This window comes from Macrosteles quadrilineatus, unplaced genomic scaffold (genome assembly GCF_028750875.1).
Source record: "Macrosteles quadrilineatus isolate MER2022 unplaced genomic scaffold, UCM_ALF_1.0 Scaffold_1__1_contigs__length_201487025, whole genome shotgun sequence".
Classification (NCBI taxonomy): domain Eukaryota; kingdom Metazoa; phylum Arthropoda; class Insecta; order Hemiptera; family Cicadellidae; genus Macrosteles; species Macrosteles quadrilineatus.
The window spans coordinates 181,307,500-181,324,574 of record NW_026542594.1 but is presented as its reverse complement, the minus strand read 5'-3'; the positions used below and the strand labels follow the sequence as shown (position 1 = coordinate 181,324,574).

The 17,075-nt window shown below is 36.8% G+C and overlaps 1 protein-coding gene across 1 annotated transcript; it reads right to left on the bottom strand.

The window, feature by feature from the left end:
• Positions 1–524: 524 nt before the first annotated feature.
• Positions 525–15,856, bottom strand: LOC128983299 (uncharacterized). The gene is made up of 6 exons (XM_054402546.1): positions 15,757–15,856; positions 13,592–13,669; positions 3,515–3,665; positions 3,121–3,278; positions 2,183–2,335; positions 525–706 (listed from the first exon to the last, which is right to left on the bottom strand). Exons 1-6 carry the CDS (start codon positions 15,827–15,829, stop codon positions 546–548), a joined length of 774 nt encoding a protein of 257 aa, XP_054258521.1. The 5' UTR covers positions 15,830–15,856; the 3' UTR covers positions 525–545.
• Between the last annotated feature and the right edge of the window lie 1,219 nt (positions 15,857–17,075).

Here is a 17,075-nt window from a genome sequence, read left to right as displayed (position 1 = left end):
TATAGACCTGCATTATATAAGAATACAGTACGTTATTTTAAACTACTATTTATAAAATGTACCTTACAATAATGATATATGGTTTATTTAGAAACGTGGTACAGTTTACAGTATACGATATAGCGATATGATAATTTATAAGAACGCTGTTGATATGATTGATGAAATATTCATGAACTCATATTAATTGTCCCCACAAGTATTGTTGTCAGAACATAGGGGTTCGAAACGTTGCGGAGAATTTTTATGGTATTGGCTTTGACTTTGGATACCATAACTTTAGCGAATTTCCTATAAAGAATAAGCATCACCTACCGTAGGTCTGATTTAAGTATTCTTCAATTGGAAAAATTTGTTACGTATCCAGAAGAGATATTTTAACTAACTTCCCTATCCAAAAAAGAGCAGGAATAGTTTTAATAATTTTTAATTGGATCGCACTAGAGACATGAGTTGTCTCATAGGCATAAATAATTAATCATGTTCCAAGTTGGGGTTTGAAAGATTGAAACACACACATACAATTATAATATAAATAAGCTTTATTATTTCCCCTCTACATAACCGATCGGCACTAATACTTCTTGCTTTAAATAGCTGCTGATGAACTTCTTACCAAGCTTTTCAATTGTGGATTTGAAGGCGGGGAAAACTTCATTGTAAAATATCTCCCAGAAAGAGTTGACCATTGTAATCACGCTCTTACCTGTACCACAAAATACAAGCTTTTAGATTATATCTTTTTTGGATTTATAACCAGTTGAATTAAATCCGTAATTAAATTTTACCATGGAGCTTTTGAGAGGGGTGTTAGTATTACATCCCAATGAGATGACTTTAATATTTGTAATTCAAATAACAAAATGGTTCTTTAACACCACTGACTTTAACCAGAGGCATAGACTAACCAACACAAGGGAGTATGTTTTATGCCAGAGGTTTACGTGTGTTCAATGTTGGTAACGTTTAGAGTGCACTGACGTTGCCTACATGTTTCTCGAATCGCGGTCTTCTGGTAACGACCGTGTCAAAATCAACGAATCACTACCCACATTCTCCGACGTTTCGGCCTTGATATCGGCACCATCCTCATGGCGACATGACTCCGAACAGATGACAAATCAACTTCAATCAATACGTCAGTGAGTGGGGGTAGTTGTTCATTGATTTTGACACGGTCGGTACCAGAAGACCACGATTCTAGAATAGGTGACCGTGGAAGCTTATCCAGGAATATTAAATGTTTCTCTTTCCATTTAGAGTAGATTTTACTCTAAGTTTTACTTGTTATAGGCTAATACCAGAGAAAAAGTGACCAATCACTTATATTTACATCCTTTTGCTGGGTTAACATAACAAAATACTAGCTGTTCCCACGCAGCATTTTGCGGTTCAATTTAAAATAATAAAACTCCTAAAATACAAACATTTTGAATTTTTAATTTAAAAGTAAAATTAGTGACTACACGATTAGTGATTGCAGACCGATAGCCGACATTAAACTTATCATTTTGAGATTTTTATATCATCTATATTTTGTGTTTAGCCAGAGTATACCCCTCTTTTTATTTCTACAAACTGGTACCGGTACAACAAAGTCCTGAGAAGCATGGGTGGGATCATAATTATTATCTTCGAGGGCATGGGAATGATACTCTTTAATGTCTATATAAGCATCTAAAAGAATATCAAAGTGTCCTCCTTCCTGTAAATATAAGGTTTCGAATTGTAGGACCTTGTACATATACTACAACATGATTAAAATCTACTACATGAACTCTAAAAGTGAATTCGGGAAACAATTTGTTTAAACAAAATAACTCAATGTGTCCAGCATATTCATACTCACGTGAAATCGAACTATTCTTCTTTGGACGATATAGGAAGTAGGCTACAGTGACCAACAATAAATTCCTCATATGGCAAAAAAACTATTTTACAACATTCTGCCTTAGGTCATAATGTCTGCATTGTTTTAATAAATAGGATGTTAAATGTCAAGAAACAAAATGTAGACAGCATAATTCCATCTACATAAACTGTACGGAACTAACTTTAACAAAAAATGTCTTCAGTTTCAGTTTAGCTTATTCTACAGGAGGCTGATCACTCTATAAGGGAGTGCAGTATGTTTAATCTATGATATACCATAGATTGCACATACTCCATTGAATATACTTACTAAGCTTTGGATCGTTCTTTATTACATCGCTAGCCTCTAACTGGAAATGCCCAACTTCTGGCTGTTCAACTGTCAGAATGTCCAGAACAGGTTGATAAGTGGCGCCTTTTTTTACTAGTTTTCCTCGGGCAAATAATTTTACTTTCACGTTTCCTGAAAACATACTCTTCATATTTCAATAATGTACTAAAATGGTTTGTTCATAAGTTTTATGTTGAAATTATATTCTTTTAGTGCCATGCAATTAATTACACTAAATTTACAAATTGTTAAATGAGCAGAGTACTCGGCCAAAGGTACGATGATAAATAGGCCTACAACAGCAATTTATGTAAAATTACGAAAGTTGATCAGTTTAAGCTGCACAGTTGCCTAAAGGTTCCTTTTTTGTTAATATTCTATTACTTATTAGCAGCCTTATTCTATTACTGTGTCTAAGGAACATGTCGGCCTTAGTCAGTAACAAGACTACAAGATCGCGCCACTCATCCTACACTCATCTCCATTCATACTTGGCATAAAATAGCTTACATTCGTATGGTCGCCATTTCAGAATAAAGTATTAGAGTGAATTAAATATAAGTGCCATTTCAAAATAAGTTAATTAATGTAGCCTATAACACATGTATTATACTATCTTATTTTTATTCTCACATCGTTTGATTATATTACACATCATTTACCTCTTTGCACATCAACTCTTTAATTTTGTTTCCATTGGCATTGGGTTCTTTCTACACTTGTTCTGTTCATTTTGCGTTGACGATCTTAGAACAAGAAATTTTGTATCAATCTCAATTATGCACTTTCTTACAGCCAAAACAGCAACGATTCTGTTTAAATTACCTTTAACAGGTACTGTAAAGATACTTAAGATTACACCTTAAATGAGGTAATGTAATCTTTGTTAGAACTCTATGGCTATATGGTGTTCTTACTCAGAGTAACTTTGTAGCTCCCGGCGTCTGCTAAAGTGTATCCCATAGCCTTCAAGCTTGATTTCTCGAAATTTCCTTCTAGAGTTAGAGAAGGATGGAATGTGTGGACCGCTAGAACTATTTGTTTCTTATCTTGACTTTCCTTCCCGACGTTGGTCCTATATGAGAAATATACTCCTGTGATTATGAAAAAGATCGGATATGTGGAATCTTGACTATCAACAATACCATATAAGCCTACATATTTTACAAATGCATTTCTTAAGTAGACAATCTATGGCTTCGTTACATCAAAACGTATAGCCTATAAATCTGCACTAAGACAATGCTTGTACCCAAAAGCAAGGAAAACCAACTATCCTCTCAAATAAAATAACAAATATAAAGTACTTACTGGAATTTTGAAATTTTCGTATTAGCCAATCCTTTGAGGACGACATGTTTAACGTCTATTTTGCCCTTGGCCATTGCAGAATTAAACTTCAGTCTCATACTTGGTGCCTCAAACGGATCTAGTGGAGGGATCTTCGCCTCAGGAATACCCTCTTAAAATAAATACACAATAGGAAATATTTATTTAGTTTGAGCAAGGAGATACACTTAAAATACTATATTACAGTACCAATTTATGATAGGTAATCAGAAATATAATCGTTCTGTCACCTATAGTGTAATAGTTTTGTTTCTGAAATACATGTTTTTAGGTGAGGTGTTATTTATTCACAAACATTATTGTGGGTTTCATTCTCTTTTATTTTTGCCAGCATGTCCAGGACATCACTGGACATCCTTATTTTTGTCAGTTGTGGTTAGGCTTTCGACCCGCGTGCGGGATAACAAAATAGTATTTTTCAACCCTGAGGAAGTGGGAAGTTTTTTAAGTACCGCGAAACGTCGGACTTTTGATGCCATGGACGATTTCGTGTTGTGTGTGTGTGTGCTTTGACAAGTCCTGAACATCACTGACAAAAATAAAGGTGAGTGAAGCCCACAATAATCTTCGTGAATTAGACCAGGCCGTGGTTGGGGTTGAGTATATGCAAAATTATTCGGACGCACTTTCTCTTTTGATTGTTGTTAAGGACACTTTGGACAGTAAAGCTAGGCGCCCACCGGGCAACTCAGCGGGTGACGCGGCGCGGCGCGGCACGGCGCGACGCGGAGAAAAACTTCCGTCCGCTTCTCCAGGGTTCGCGCCCACCAAGCAACTCTAGCGGAAGCGCGGGGCAGCGCGGAGAATTATTCTTTTGGAGGGGATGCACAGTGCACTTCGATTCGGACCCGAACACTCCCGAAGGGCTCACGATACTTTCCGAAAACACCCGAATGAGCGGCAGACGAGAGGCAGACGCCGTTTCCGTGCCTCTACCCCGCGCCCACCAGGCAACTCAACGGAGGCGCCGCAACACGAGAGGAAGAAATTCTCCACCGAATTCTCACTGCCGGATTCGAGAAGAAGTTTTTTTTCCGCGCCGCGTTGCGCCACCCGCTGGGTTGCTAGGTGGGCGTCAGTCCATAAGATAACATGGCACGGATACGTGGCAACTTTTTTCCAAGGCGTCGCGCCGCGCCGCGCCGCGCCGCGTCACCCGCTGAGTTGCCCGGTGGGCGCCTAGCTTAAGAAAACGCATGTTGCCACGATCGGCGTTGGTCGAGTACCAATATGGCTGCCATCCAATATGGCGGACCAACTGACTTGACATTGATCGAGAAAAATGCAAATAACTCCATCGTTTTTCGACCGATTTTGATAATTCTTTTATAGTTGAAAAGAAGAAGAAATTTGCTTTAAGAGTCTCCATTACACTTATAGTGATATCCCGTTTAAAAAGTGATAAATTAGATTTTAATAAAGATTTTACTTGTAAAACGGATTAAATATTCATTGAGGTGATTATATTTGAGTTTTTACTGACGAAATATGTCCGAACTCAACCTGTAGCTGCTTGGGTAACAAAAACGTAATTATCCTTTATCATTTAATAACCAAAATCTAATAATTTGTAATTTAATAATCCATATATTATTAATGTTATTAATTTACAACGAAACACAATTGGAGAAGGTACGTTTTTAAAAAAGAACAATGCAAGAAAAACTTCATGTAACGATTGGGTAAACAGATTTTTTAGGGTAATTCGACCCTGCTGAGTACAAATCTGCGTGTTGCCAAAGCGAAATTTGAACCGGAAGTGCGGTATCCAAGATGGCGGCCAGACCCTGTTTGCCCCATTACTCTTTTGTTATTTGGCCTAAAATATTGGCTTAAACATATGAATAGAGGTTTTCTCAGGTGCCAAACACATTGCAATACTCAAAATGTACTTACATCAACTTTTAAGAGCTTATGTTCCAATATGGTGCCCAAGATGGCGTCCTAAAACTCGGTTTACGTGTATCTCTCTTCTTAGTTGGCCTAAAATAATAGTTTAAACATCTGCATAGGGGTTTTATCAGATTGCAAACACATTGCAATACTCCAAATTTACCTACATAAACTTTTAGGGTCATATGTTCCAAGATGACACCTAAGATGGCGTCCTAAAACTCTTTTTTCGCATATCTCTCTAATTAGTTGGCTCAAAATAATAATTTAAATGTCTGCATAGGGGTTTTATTGGAATGCCGAACAAATTTCAATACTCAAAACGTTATCACAACACCCCTTGAGGTAATATTTTCCAAGATGGCACACAATATAGCCGCCAAAAAAACTCTGTTTCCATATATCTGCCTTGTTTGTTTGTTTGAAATTATTATTTAAACGTCCATAAAGGTTTTTCTTCTGATGCCAAATGGATTGAAACACTCATTATATACTTCATACGATTGTGTAGGACCTAGGTTCTAACATCAGCTGCCAAAACTTCTGTCCTTGGAAGAGAACAAGAAATATGAGAAAAAGGCCATCTAAGAGAAAATAAATTGTTAATTGCAATATTTAAAAGAAGATATGAACAAAATAAATGAACCATTTAAAAGGGTCAAACATTGTCGAGAACGGTAGCGCAGTTTGGTGCAAGTCTTTCGATTCTTCTTGCGCGTTTACATTGTAGATAGACACTTGGATAAACAATTACATCTAGGATATCTGTGAAGGCTTTTGGGACTGACAAGGATCTCACAAGGATAGGATGTACTGGTGTCAGTGAAGCCCCCAGCTATATGACTCGGAGCCATCTTCACCGGTCGGACAAGATGAGCATTTTCCAACACGTTCTAATGGAATGTTTTTAAAACTTTCAGTACAAAAAATCATTTAGTTTGTAAAACCATTGATGATAGTATGCCCCTACTAAAGATCGTGTATTTACCTAACGACATCTTAGGAGTTGCAGTCACCGTATATTACGTGTTGGAGGCATGGCTTCCTGATTTTTTATAACACCAAAAAGAAGATGAGTTTCAAGCGCTTTAAAGTTATGATGGACAATATCCTGAGGAAATATCTACTGCCAAAAGATTGGAACAATTGTTTACCTCTGAGGAAAACAAAACTGGTCTCGCCCTCTTCATCTCGCAAGAAGTTTTCCATCATAATTTTGGGACGTTTGAAGTTGTTGTATCCGGATATCTCTCACCTGAACAGGTGGGCAAAGACGTATCCAGTAGGGATGAGGCTATACACCTTTAGGCAAAGACACGATGTTCAGATACTATCCACAACGGTTTTACAAATTAAATGATTTGTTGTACTGAAAATTTTAAAAACGTTCCATTTGAACGTGTTTGAAAATGCTCATCTTGTCCGACCGGTGAAGATGGCTCCGAGTCATATAGCTGGGGGCTTCACTGACACCAGTACATCCCTTGTGCTATGGACTGTGCTACCATTCTCGACAATGTTTGGCCCTTTTAAATGGTTCATTCATTTTGTTCATATCTTCTTTTAAATATTGCAATTAACAATTTATTTTCTCTTGGATGGCCTTTTTCTCATATTTCTTGTTCTCTTTCAAGGACAGAAGTTTTGGCAGCTGATGTTAGAACCTAGGTCCTACACAATCGTATGAAGTATATAATGAGTGTTTCAATCCATTTGGCATCAGAAGAAAAACCTTTATGGACGTTTAAATAATAATTTCAAACAAACAAACAAGGCAGATATATGGAAACAGAGTTTTTTTTGGCGGCTATATTGTGTGCCATCTTGGAAAATATTACCTCAAGGGTAGTTGTGATAACGTTTTAAGTATTGAAATTTGTTCGGCATTCCAATAAAACCCCTATGCAGACATTTAAATTATTATTTTGAGCCAACTAATTAGAGAGATATGCGAAAAAAGAGTTTTAGGACGCCATCTTAGGTGTCATCTTGGAACATATGACCCTAAAAGTTTATGTAGGTAAATTGGGAGTATTGCAATGTGTTTGCAATCTGATAAAACCCCTATGCAGATGTTTAAACTATTATTTTAGGCCAAATAACAAAAGAGTAATGGGGCAAACAGGGTCTGGCCGCCATCTTGGATACCGCACTTCCGGTTCAAATTTCGCTTTGGCAACACGCAGATTTGTACTCAGCAGGGTCGAATTACCCTAAAAAATCTGTTTACCCAATCGTTACATGAAGTTTTTCTTGCATTGTTCTTTTTTAAAAACGTACCTTCTCCAATTGTGTTTCGTTGTAAATTAATAACATTAATAATATATGGATTATTAAATTACAAATTATTAGATTTTGGTTATTAAATGATAAAGGATAATTACGTTTTTGTTACCCAAGCAGCTACAGGTTGAGTTCGGACATATTTCGTCAGTAAAAACTCAAATATAATCACCTCAATGAATATTTAATCCGTTTTACAAGTAAAATCTTTATTAAAATCTAATTTATCACTTTTTAAACGGGATATCACTATAAGTGTAATGGAGACTCTTAAAGCAAATTTCTTCTTCTTTTCAACTATAAAAGAATTATCAAAATCGGTCGAAAAACGATGGAGTTATTTGCATTTTTCTCGATCAATGTCAAGTCAGTTGGTCCGCCATATTGGATGGCAGCCATATTGGTACTCGACCAACGCCGATCGTGGCAACATGCGTTTTCTTACTGTCCAAAGTGTCCTTAACAACAATCAAAAGAGAAAGTGCGTCCGAATAATTTTGCATACTCAACCCCAACCACGGCCGGGTCTAAATGTAGTTTTTGAACTTTCTTGACTTTCGGGAATAGAATAGGGTTCTTCTTATTTGGATTATTACAAATGCTTTGTAGACAACAATGCAAAATGCATATCAGCTGTTCGACAATGAAGTAAAGAAAACATAGATACCAAATAATGTATACTAGTTTTGCCTTTAAACAGTATTTCTCGATATTTGAAATTTTGGTTGCGTTAAAAACACCCTGTACAAGTGGAATACAAAACTTCTACCACTGTTTTGTGTGACTAAATGCCCCTAACTGGTACTTTCAAAGTTTTACGGCATGGAAAGTGGAATAATGAGCAAAAAAGTTATTCATTTACTCTCCAGTGTCAAAAAAGTTATTCATTAACTGGGTAAAAAAGTGATTTACGTGAGGTCGCTTACCACATTTTGTTGTTATTTGAATAAAAAAAAACGTCTTCATTTTGATTATTGAATACGACGACTTAACCGCATTTTACAATTTCTCTAAAATATTGATTGGACAATAATCTAATGCTGTTTTTTTAGGCACGACAAAAATGTTTCACCTCTGAGACTGGTCCTTGATTTATTTATTTAATTATTTTTGTAACGAAAAGGAGACCATGAGTACAGACAGTATTTATACACTGTTTTGCACAAGAGGCCACTTTTTTGCATACGAGTTTATTAAAGAACTAAAATATAGTAAATCAACAAAAATAAATAAATTTTTGTGTTTGCGCGTTTATTTTAAGTTACAGAACAAAGATGAAAGATATGCATATATTTTATCGTATGGTTAATATATTGACCTACAACCCAACCACCAATGTGTTTGAGCATAGCCCTAAAGGCCGGTGACAAAAGAGGCAACACTGCATCAGTCCCGGCCTGCCGAAACAGCTGTTCTACTAATTATTAATTAATAATGGAGCGTCTGCGCAATGTTTATCGTTATTACCATGGCAACGGCCGGCCGGTGCGACGTTGCCACACCAACGCCGCGGCCTTGTATTTAAGATGAGACGTTGAGGCCGGGCGTCTGAGCCCCCAGTACACTCTCGCCGAGGCAAGGCGAGCGTTGGCGAGTGCGAGAGTGTACTCGGTGCGCTCGTCTTCTCTCGCCTTGACTCGGGTCGTCTCGCCTCGCCTAGCCTCGCGCTCGCCGGCGCTCCATCTGGAGTCGGTTTTTTGACACGAGTCAAAGGACCCGAGACTGCACGAGAGCCGAGAACATAAAACGCTTCCATTTCGACTGCAAGACAATGCGAGAGTGTACACGGTTACCTCGCATAAGCTCTCGCCCGAATTACTCGACGGGTGTCTCGGCGAGGCGCCTCGGCGAGCGTCTCGGCGAGAGTGTACTGGGGGGAGAGGCACGCGGCGCAACGCAGCACAAGGCAGAAAACTGTGCCGTCATGTTATCTTACGACAGCTTACGTGTTATCTCATGTCAGCTTACGGCACCGCGTAAGCTGAGACGCACGCGTGTATGTGACTGACACACGCGTGGGCCGGCATGTCACAGTTTTCGACGCATGCGACACAGCTTTTTCCTTGGCGGACTCGGAGTAGTAGGTACTTTCAGCCATCTTGACAACTAACCAGCTGTGCTCTTTGCAACTCTTTGCAAGAAAACCAGATTGTTACCTCATAAAACACCCGAACAACCCCCACTTCCATGTTCCGATCATGCTGGTTTGCGAAAAACGTTCGAATACATGTACTAGGTTTACATTCTTATGAGACACTCCCCTTTATTTCTTAAGATGTTTTTTTGGAATTTGAAAATATGACCACCTTTTCAAATATGACCGACAACTTAAAAATTTTTCATGGAACACCGTGTAGCCTATTTTATGATTGTTTTGGAGAGTAAATGCGATTTCAAAACGTTTGTATTCTTTAAGTTCTTTTTATAAAGCTCGTTTAGGAGTAATGGCTTGTTGCACTTAAAGAAAGTGGAATGCTTTGTACATTCTGTTCCTGTAGCTCATAAACAAAAGTATGTTTGGAGAGAGGAGAGGAAAATGCATATAGTAAATAAGTCTTAAATAGTGTCTACGTCTATCATACAATAAAAATATTGATACCATTTATTTAAAATGACTACCATTTGCCTAAAATGACAGCTTACTTTAAAATTGAAACACTCTGTACTTTATGGTCTTTTTAGATGCTATTTTAAGTACCAAGGCGTATTTACTCTTTACATCTCCTCTTAAAACGTACTCGTTTAGGAGGTAAAGGAGCAGAATTAAAACACCATGTTATTTTTTCTTAGGTGCAACTACAGACAATAGACCACCATCAATTATTGTCTTTAGTCTGTAATGCGAAAAGCTGTAACTCCTAAACGAGTAGCTTTAGAAAAAATTTAAGATAAATAGTATATTTCATTACTAGAGCCTAAAGTGACTCTTTTTTACGATCGAGGAGAAGCAGTGGTCGGAAAATCAGCGAGAGTTTAAAAGTCACTTTTGCCCGTGTGGTGAACTATATTTTACGCCACATTGAATCATTAATTAACAAAAACAGAGCTAGAAAACGAAATATATTGTATGTATAAAGATAACCTCTCAAAACGACTTCCAGCTTGTTTTCAATTCTGCTAATGAAAATAAGAAATTTTTTACTAAGTAATTAAATTATTTCGTCTATTACAATTGTGTTATTATACCACCGAAATGTCGAGCAATCGACAACAATAGGCTAAAACCTTATCAATTAAATAAATCGATAAATAATTATGATTGATACGATTGCCACAATCGAAATTTACAACTGTTTACAACAGCTGAAAATCAGTTACTACTTGGCGACTGCGTAGTTAGTGCATGTGTTGCGTGTGCTGCGTCTCAGCAATGCTGAGTCACAGGGGTGCCCATCCCCCCCTAGACTCATGACGCACCCCCCCACCCCCCAATTGAGCAACAGCCCCCCCCCCCACAACCATAAATGATGTACACAACAAATGAGAAACATTATTCCCCCGCCCAGCACTATTTTTAAACTTATAAAAGAAGTTTTATTAATTTTTTTTAGATATATAAAATTCAAACCCAGTTAATCTATATAAATTAAGTTATAGTTTTGTCTGTACATTGCTCAGAATTATACATATATTGGGTTATTTATGTTTTATACATTGAAGAAGTTGAAAAATGTCTTATCTCAATTTATGTCCGTCTGTCACGGCCCAGAAGGCATTTTATGCAGCATACTCTAAAGAAAACTAGAGTACCGATTATGATTCTAATGGTTTAATTGTATCCATCGGATTGGCGAGAGAGTCCTCATAGCCATTAAAATATGGCCTTACTATTTTGGAAATAAAATAACGGACGATCAAAAACCCAATTTTGTTTGATTTTTCTAGTTTATTTTCTCCATGTTTACTATATACGTCATTAATTTCTGAAATACTAATAATCTGTTAAGAGAAGAGAACACGTCATATATGAAATTGCGAACAGCTGTTTTGATAAAGATTCCTTTTCCTAGCCGTCATTGATATGTTTACATAAATGTTGTTTACGAATACTGTGTAGGTTTTTTCTAGTAATCGTGGTAGGCCCTAACCATTTCCGATCACGTTTGTAAGCAAATCCAAAACCAAGTGAGATTAATAACCATGTGGCTTTGGCTTACATAACGGGTTTGATTTATCACCACGGGTACTATGTAACTGTAAATTAAATTAAATAACTAGCCATCATCCAGGTCGGGAACCGGAGATTCTGTGTGTATCAAGTTGTAGGCCTACTTGAATTTTGATTACAGGGAAAAGACCGTAAATCAGTGTTGTACAGGACTGGAAAACTTATCTTTCTATATACTGTAAATAAAATTAGAGTTTTATAAGTCACCTCAATTTAAGGAATTTTTTATTGCCAGATAGCGTTCGTAACCTCTGCTTAACGAATTGTCTGCGTCTTTCTCGATATAACGATCCCCTCTCCCTCCCTTTAGAAACATCACAGCTCCTTTGATGAAAATGAAATGGAAACAACGCTTGCGCCAACAATCGTCAATCGTCTGCTCCGTTTTACACTTCTGTCTGTTGTGCACTATGTTACAACAGATTCCAGATACAACAGCTGGGGAATGATGACGATATAATGCTTAGTAAACTGTGATTAGTACCTAACCATGGTAACTTTAGTAAGGCTGTGATTGCCCAATGAGTAGGCCTAAATATGGCGACTTGTTGAATTAGTGTATGAATTGAAAAGAAACCTATTAAAGAACATAAGAACAAAGAAAAAGAATAAAAAGATTGTTCTCGTTACATTCTTTTTTAAGAGTGTTTTAATTATCTCTAAATATAATTTTACACTTTTGTATTACTTATGTATCAATTCCTATGCTGTGATACAGCACCTATCGGTAGCCTATCCGTCTATCATGAGCAGTACCTTATAACACTTTCTAAAGGTCCCTTTAATATATTTACGTTATTTATAGCAATGCAATGTTTGGCTAGTGATTAGTTGAGTTTGAGTTAGCTACAATTTTAAACGTTGCCGTTTGTAAAACTGAACCAAGATAAATGATTTGAAATTTACAATAATAATGATTGTGCAATATTGAATTACGTTTATAAAAATGCAAATCGGGACGTTAATGGCTGTTTACAGCATTTTAATGAGTTTGTCATCTGTTTTTATACTATATTGGATTAACCGTATTTTTCATTACCTCCCCCCCTCACCCTATTAACTCAGGTAATCGAGTATCTACACAATAGTGTAAAGTAGTGTAGCCTATGCTACTTGATTGTATTTTAACGAGCTTTATGTCAACAAAGCGTTCTGTGCTAAGTCGTGGTGTAGCTGGACGTGTCTGTACTGTACCACATCTATCATTCTATCATAGCTCACAGCAGTTGAGCCATCCCGTGATTCCCGTGCGCTCCCTCTTATTCTTGCTTATCTTTAATAATAACTTTCACGAATCCAAAGCCAACCTAAAATCCAATTTTAACTAATTTAATTCAATAAAATAACTATTGTCATTAATTAATCTACTTTCTATCTGGCGACTTCGTAATATATTTTGGATTGTCGTCACGTTGAACACTGTTACAATTAGCTTTAGCCACCCCCCCCCATTTGAATTTTTGCAGCCCCCCCCCAAGAATTTCAATGACGCAGTCTGCGTCACAACCCCCCCTTGTGAGCACCCCTGCTGAGTCAGCATGCGCTGCGCTAGTCAAAAATTCGTGTGCTGCGTGGCTTGCGCCGTAAAACTTGGCTTGCGTGCGTTGTGTCACGTGCGTCTCAGCATACGCCCGGCCTGAGAGTTACAACAATTGTATTAGAGTAAAACAAGTTGTAACTTGTAACAAACTTACGTTTTGCCAGATGTGGAATGTTCCTTCGAAGATACTTAATGAAGCAGTTGTCAAATTCAGCGTTGTAATCACATTTTACTGGAAAAAAACAATTAAAGAATTGTTAGGAAAAGGCCAGGACTACAATACAGAGTGTCCACAAAAGATCTGAAACATTTTAAAAAGGCAAATACTGATAGCAAATAAAAGACTATGTTTAGTGTTTTATATACGGGTGACAAAAAAGTCTGGAAACGGTTTAATATCTTTTTAACTAAATTCGTTAGAAAATTCAAACCTTCCACATCAACTTACATGTATAAAAACTACTCTTCCCAAGAAGTATCATTTTTTTACCTCTACCAGGGGACGACCCATGAGGAGTAGGTACATAATCTTTAATGTAAGCATAGGTTGATATGCACATCATTTTAAAGGCCTGGTGAAGTGGATTTCATTGCCGGAAACCGCGTCAAAAAAGGTTGATCCGTTACAAAATGGCGGCTGTCCAAAGTTCTTGTTGAATATACCTGCACAGGCATTGGTAAATACTCGTATTAAACATTAGCTTGAGAGCTGAAACTGTATTTTAAAGTCAACTAGCTCATAAACTAATATTATTCAATCTTCAAAACAAATTTAAACGGGTTTCAGATTTCCCGGCTAGTGTTGAATATGAGTATTTACCAATTCCAAGGCCTCTGCAGGTATATTCCGCAAGAACTTTGGACTGCCGCCATTTTGTAACGAATGAACCTGTTTTGACGCGGTTTCCGGCAATGAGCTCCACTTGACCAGATCTTTGAAATGACGTGCATATCAATCTATGCTTACATTAGAGATTATGTACCTACTCCTCGTGGGCCGTCCCCTGGTGAAGGTCAAAAAATGGTAATGCTTGCAAAAAGTAGTTTTCATACATATAAGATGATGTGAAAAGTTTTAATTTTCTAACAAATTTAGTTAAAAAGATATCAAGCCGTTTCCAGACTTTTTTGTCACCCTGTATGTATATTAAAAGCTAAAATTCTCAATTTTTTCATAAACTTAGTATAACTCGATATGAGCGCCATTGGTGACCCGGCATAAATCTAAGCTAAATTTAACATCTTTCCAAGCTTTGGTCAGTACAGTAGGTCTTTCAGGGGATATAAAATGTGACATTTATTGTGACATGTCAGAGGAGTACGTTTTCCTACAGTTGGATGACGTTGAGATGGAGAATGGCCCAGTCTATTTTCAACAGGATGCAGCGCCAGCACACTACAGTTTGCGTGTGCGAGAAGCTATAGATACTCGATACTCGTTTCTACGATCGGTTGGGTTGGTAGGAAGGGCCAATCCAATGGCCTCCTAGTATTCCAGATATGACTTTTCTGGACTTTTACCTTTGGGAGGCAGTAAAGAATTATTCCTACTCGGTGCGGATTCGGGATCTGAATCACCTCCGATAGAGAATAGTGCATGTTGGTGCAACATCCCCTGAAGTACTCACCAAACCCTAGGAAGAGGACAAATTTCGCTTAAATTTATGCAGGGCTACTAATGGTGCTCATATCAAGTTATACTAAGTTTCTAATTAAACTTGAGAATTTTAGCTTCAATTACATATATAAAACATTAAACATAGTTCCTTATTTGGTATCAGTATTTGCCTTTAAAATGGTTCAGTTCTTTTGTCGACACCCTGTATAATATTCAAGCAAATTATTGGACAAAACTAATTTAAGCCAGACGGAATAAAATCTTTTTCGTTTGTATTTTACGTGGGAACCTGATGTGTTACTAATTTATGTAACTTTAAATTACTAGACCATAATAAAATTGTAAAAAGAGATTAAGAATGTTCCAAAATCTTTAAGAAAGGGACGATAATTTAATTCCCCTAAATAACAAGCAGAGTAGACCTATGTATATTAAATTGACTTAACAATATATACACTCCGCTATAAAAAAAAAAAAAAAACTTAAAAATATGAAGAAAACAACACTAAATCAGGGTGTCAGCTCTAAATTAAATTAAGAAGACAAATACTGTATACTACGTAATTATATACATTTTGTGAAAAATACATAGCTGATGATTATCTAGTTTAACTTTTCATTCCTCAGAAATAACCATAACACATAATTTAAAGCAAAATAATATATCAAATAAAAAAAAACAATTCAGAAAAATCTATTACTAGGTGGAAGTTTGGCCACGGAGTTGCTCGCCAAAAACAAAACTGAAACAACACAACTCAAAACTGCAAACATTGCAGATAAATGAACAGACAAAGAATCGTGTATAATCTATCTATCTTAACTTTTATACCAACTCATTATCTTCAACATAATGGCTTTTACGGAACATAAATTGTGTTAATATGAGCTCATTTTAAGTACCTACACTCTTTATCAAACTCAGCAGAAGATATTTTGACATTGTGTTTTTGTCTTCTACATTACGTAAACGTATTGTAATATGGTTTGGGCTTTGTCGACAAAACAAAAATAGAAACGTGTAAAGTTGTTGGCCTAAGTTGCCATTCTAGAAAACGAAGCTCTTGTATCTTAACTATGACAGCTGTTTTAGTATGCAATTAATACAAATTATTCCTGGCAGGATTCTGAAAGAATTGCCACGAAAAGGAATATTATTGCTGACCTTCATATTTAACGCAATATTACGGCTAGAATATTTTCCAGTTCAATTGAAGATAGCTCAACTTGTGGTCATTCCAAAACCAGGCAAACCACCAAATGAGGTCTCGTCCTACAGACCCATAAGTTTGCTTCCTGTTGTATCCAAATTATTTGAAAAACTAATCCTAAGAAGATTGAACCCAATTATAGAAGACTTAAATTTGATTCCTGAGCATCAGTTTGGCTTCCGGAAAGGACACTCTACAGTTGAACAAACCCACAGACTAGTAGACATCATTAAAAATTCATTTGAAACAAAAAAGTACTGTTCTGCTGCATTTCTGGATGTACAACAGGCATTCGATAAAGTGTGGCACACTGGACTTCTGTATAAACTTAAATCCTTGCTCCCCCATTCTTTTTACAGTTTGTTAAAATCTTACTTAAATGAACGATTCTTTCAGATTAAATTTCAAGAAATTTTAACCGACTTGAAGCCTATTCAATCTGGAGTACCCCAAGGCAGTGTTCTTGGACCTGTTTTATATCTACTATATACCTCCGACATCCCCGTGGGCCAAAATATTACGGTTGCTACGTTTGCGGATGATACTGCATTTCTCTCCATTCACGAAAATCCTCAAGATGCTTCAAATCAATTGCAAGTTGCATTAAATGATTTCGAACTGTGGCTAAAAAAATGGAGAACTAAAGTTAATGAAACAAAATCTTTACATATAACATTCACGCTGAGACAAGAAAACTGCCCTCCAGTTACTTTGAACAATATAGCGTTGACAGAAGTGGACAGCGTTAAGTATTTAGGATTCCATATGGATAAACGATTAACTTGGAAAACACATATTTGGTTTAAAAG

Excerpts from the sequence above, each read along its gene's own strand:
- LOC128983299 (XM_054402546.1), bottom strand. The coding sequence starts at position 15,829 with ATGTTTGCAGTTTTGAGTTGTGTTGTTTCAGTTTTGTTTTTGGCGAGC. Across the intron at positions 3,666-13,591 it reads CATTCCACATCTGGCAAAAC|AGGGTATTCCTGAGGCGAAG; the intron begins GTAAGTTTGTTA and ends ATTTATTTTAAG. Across the intron at positions 707-2,182 it reads AAAGAACGATCCAAAGCTTA|GTAAGAGCGTGATTACAATG; the intron begins GTAAGTATATTC and ends TTTGTGGTACAG.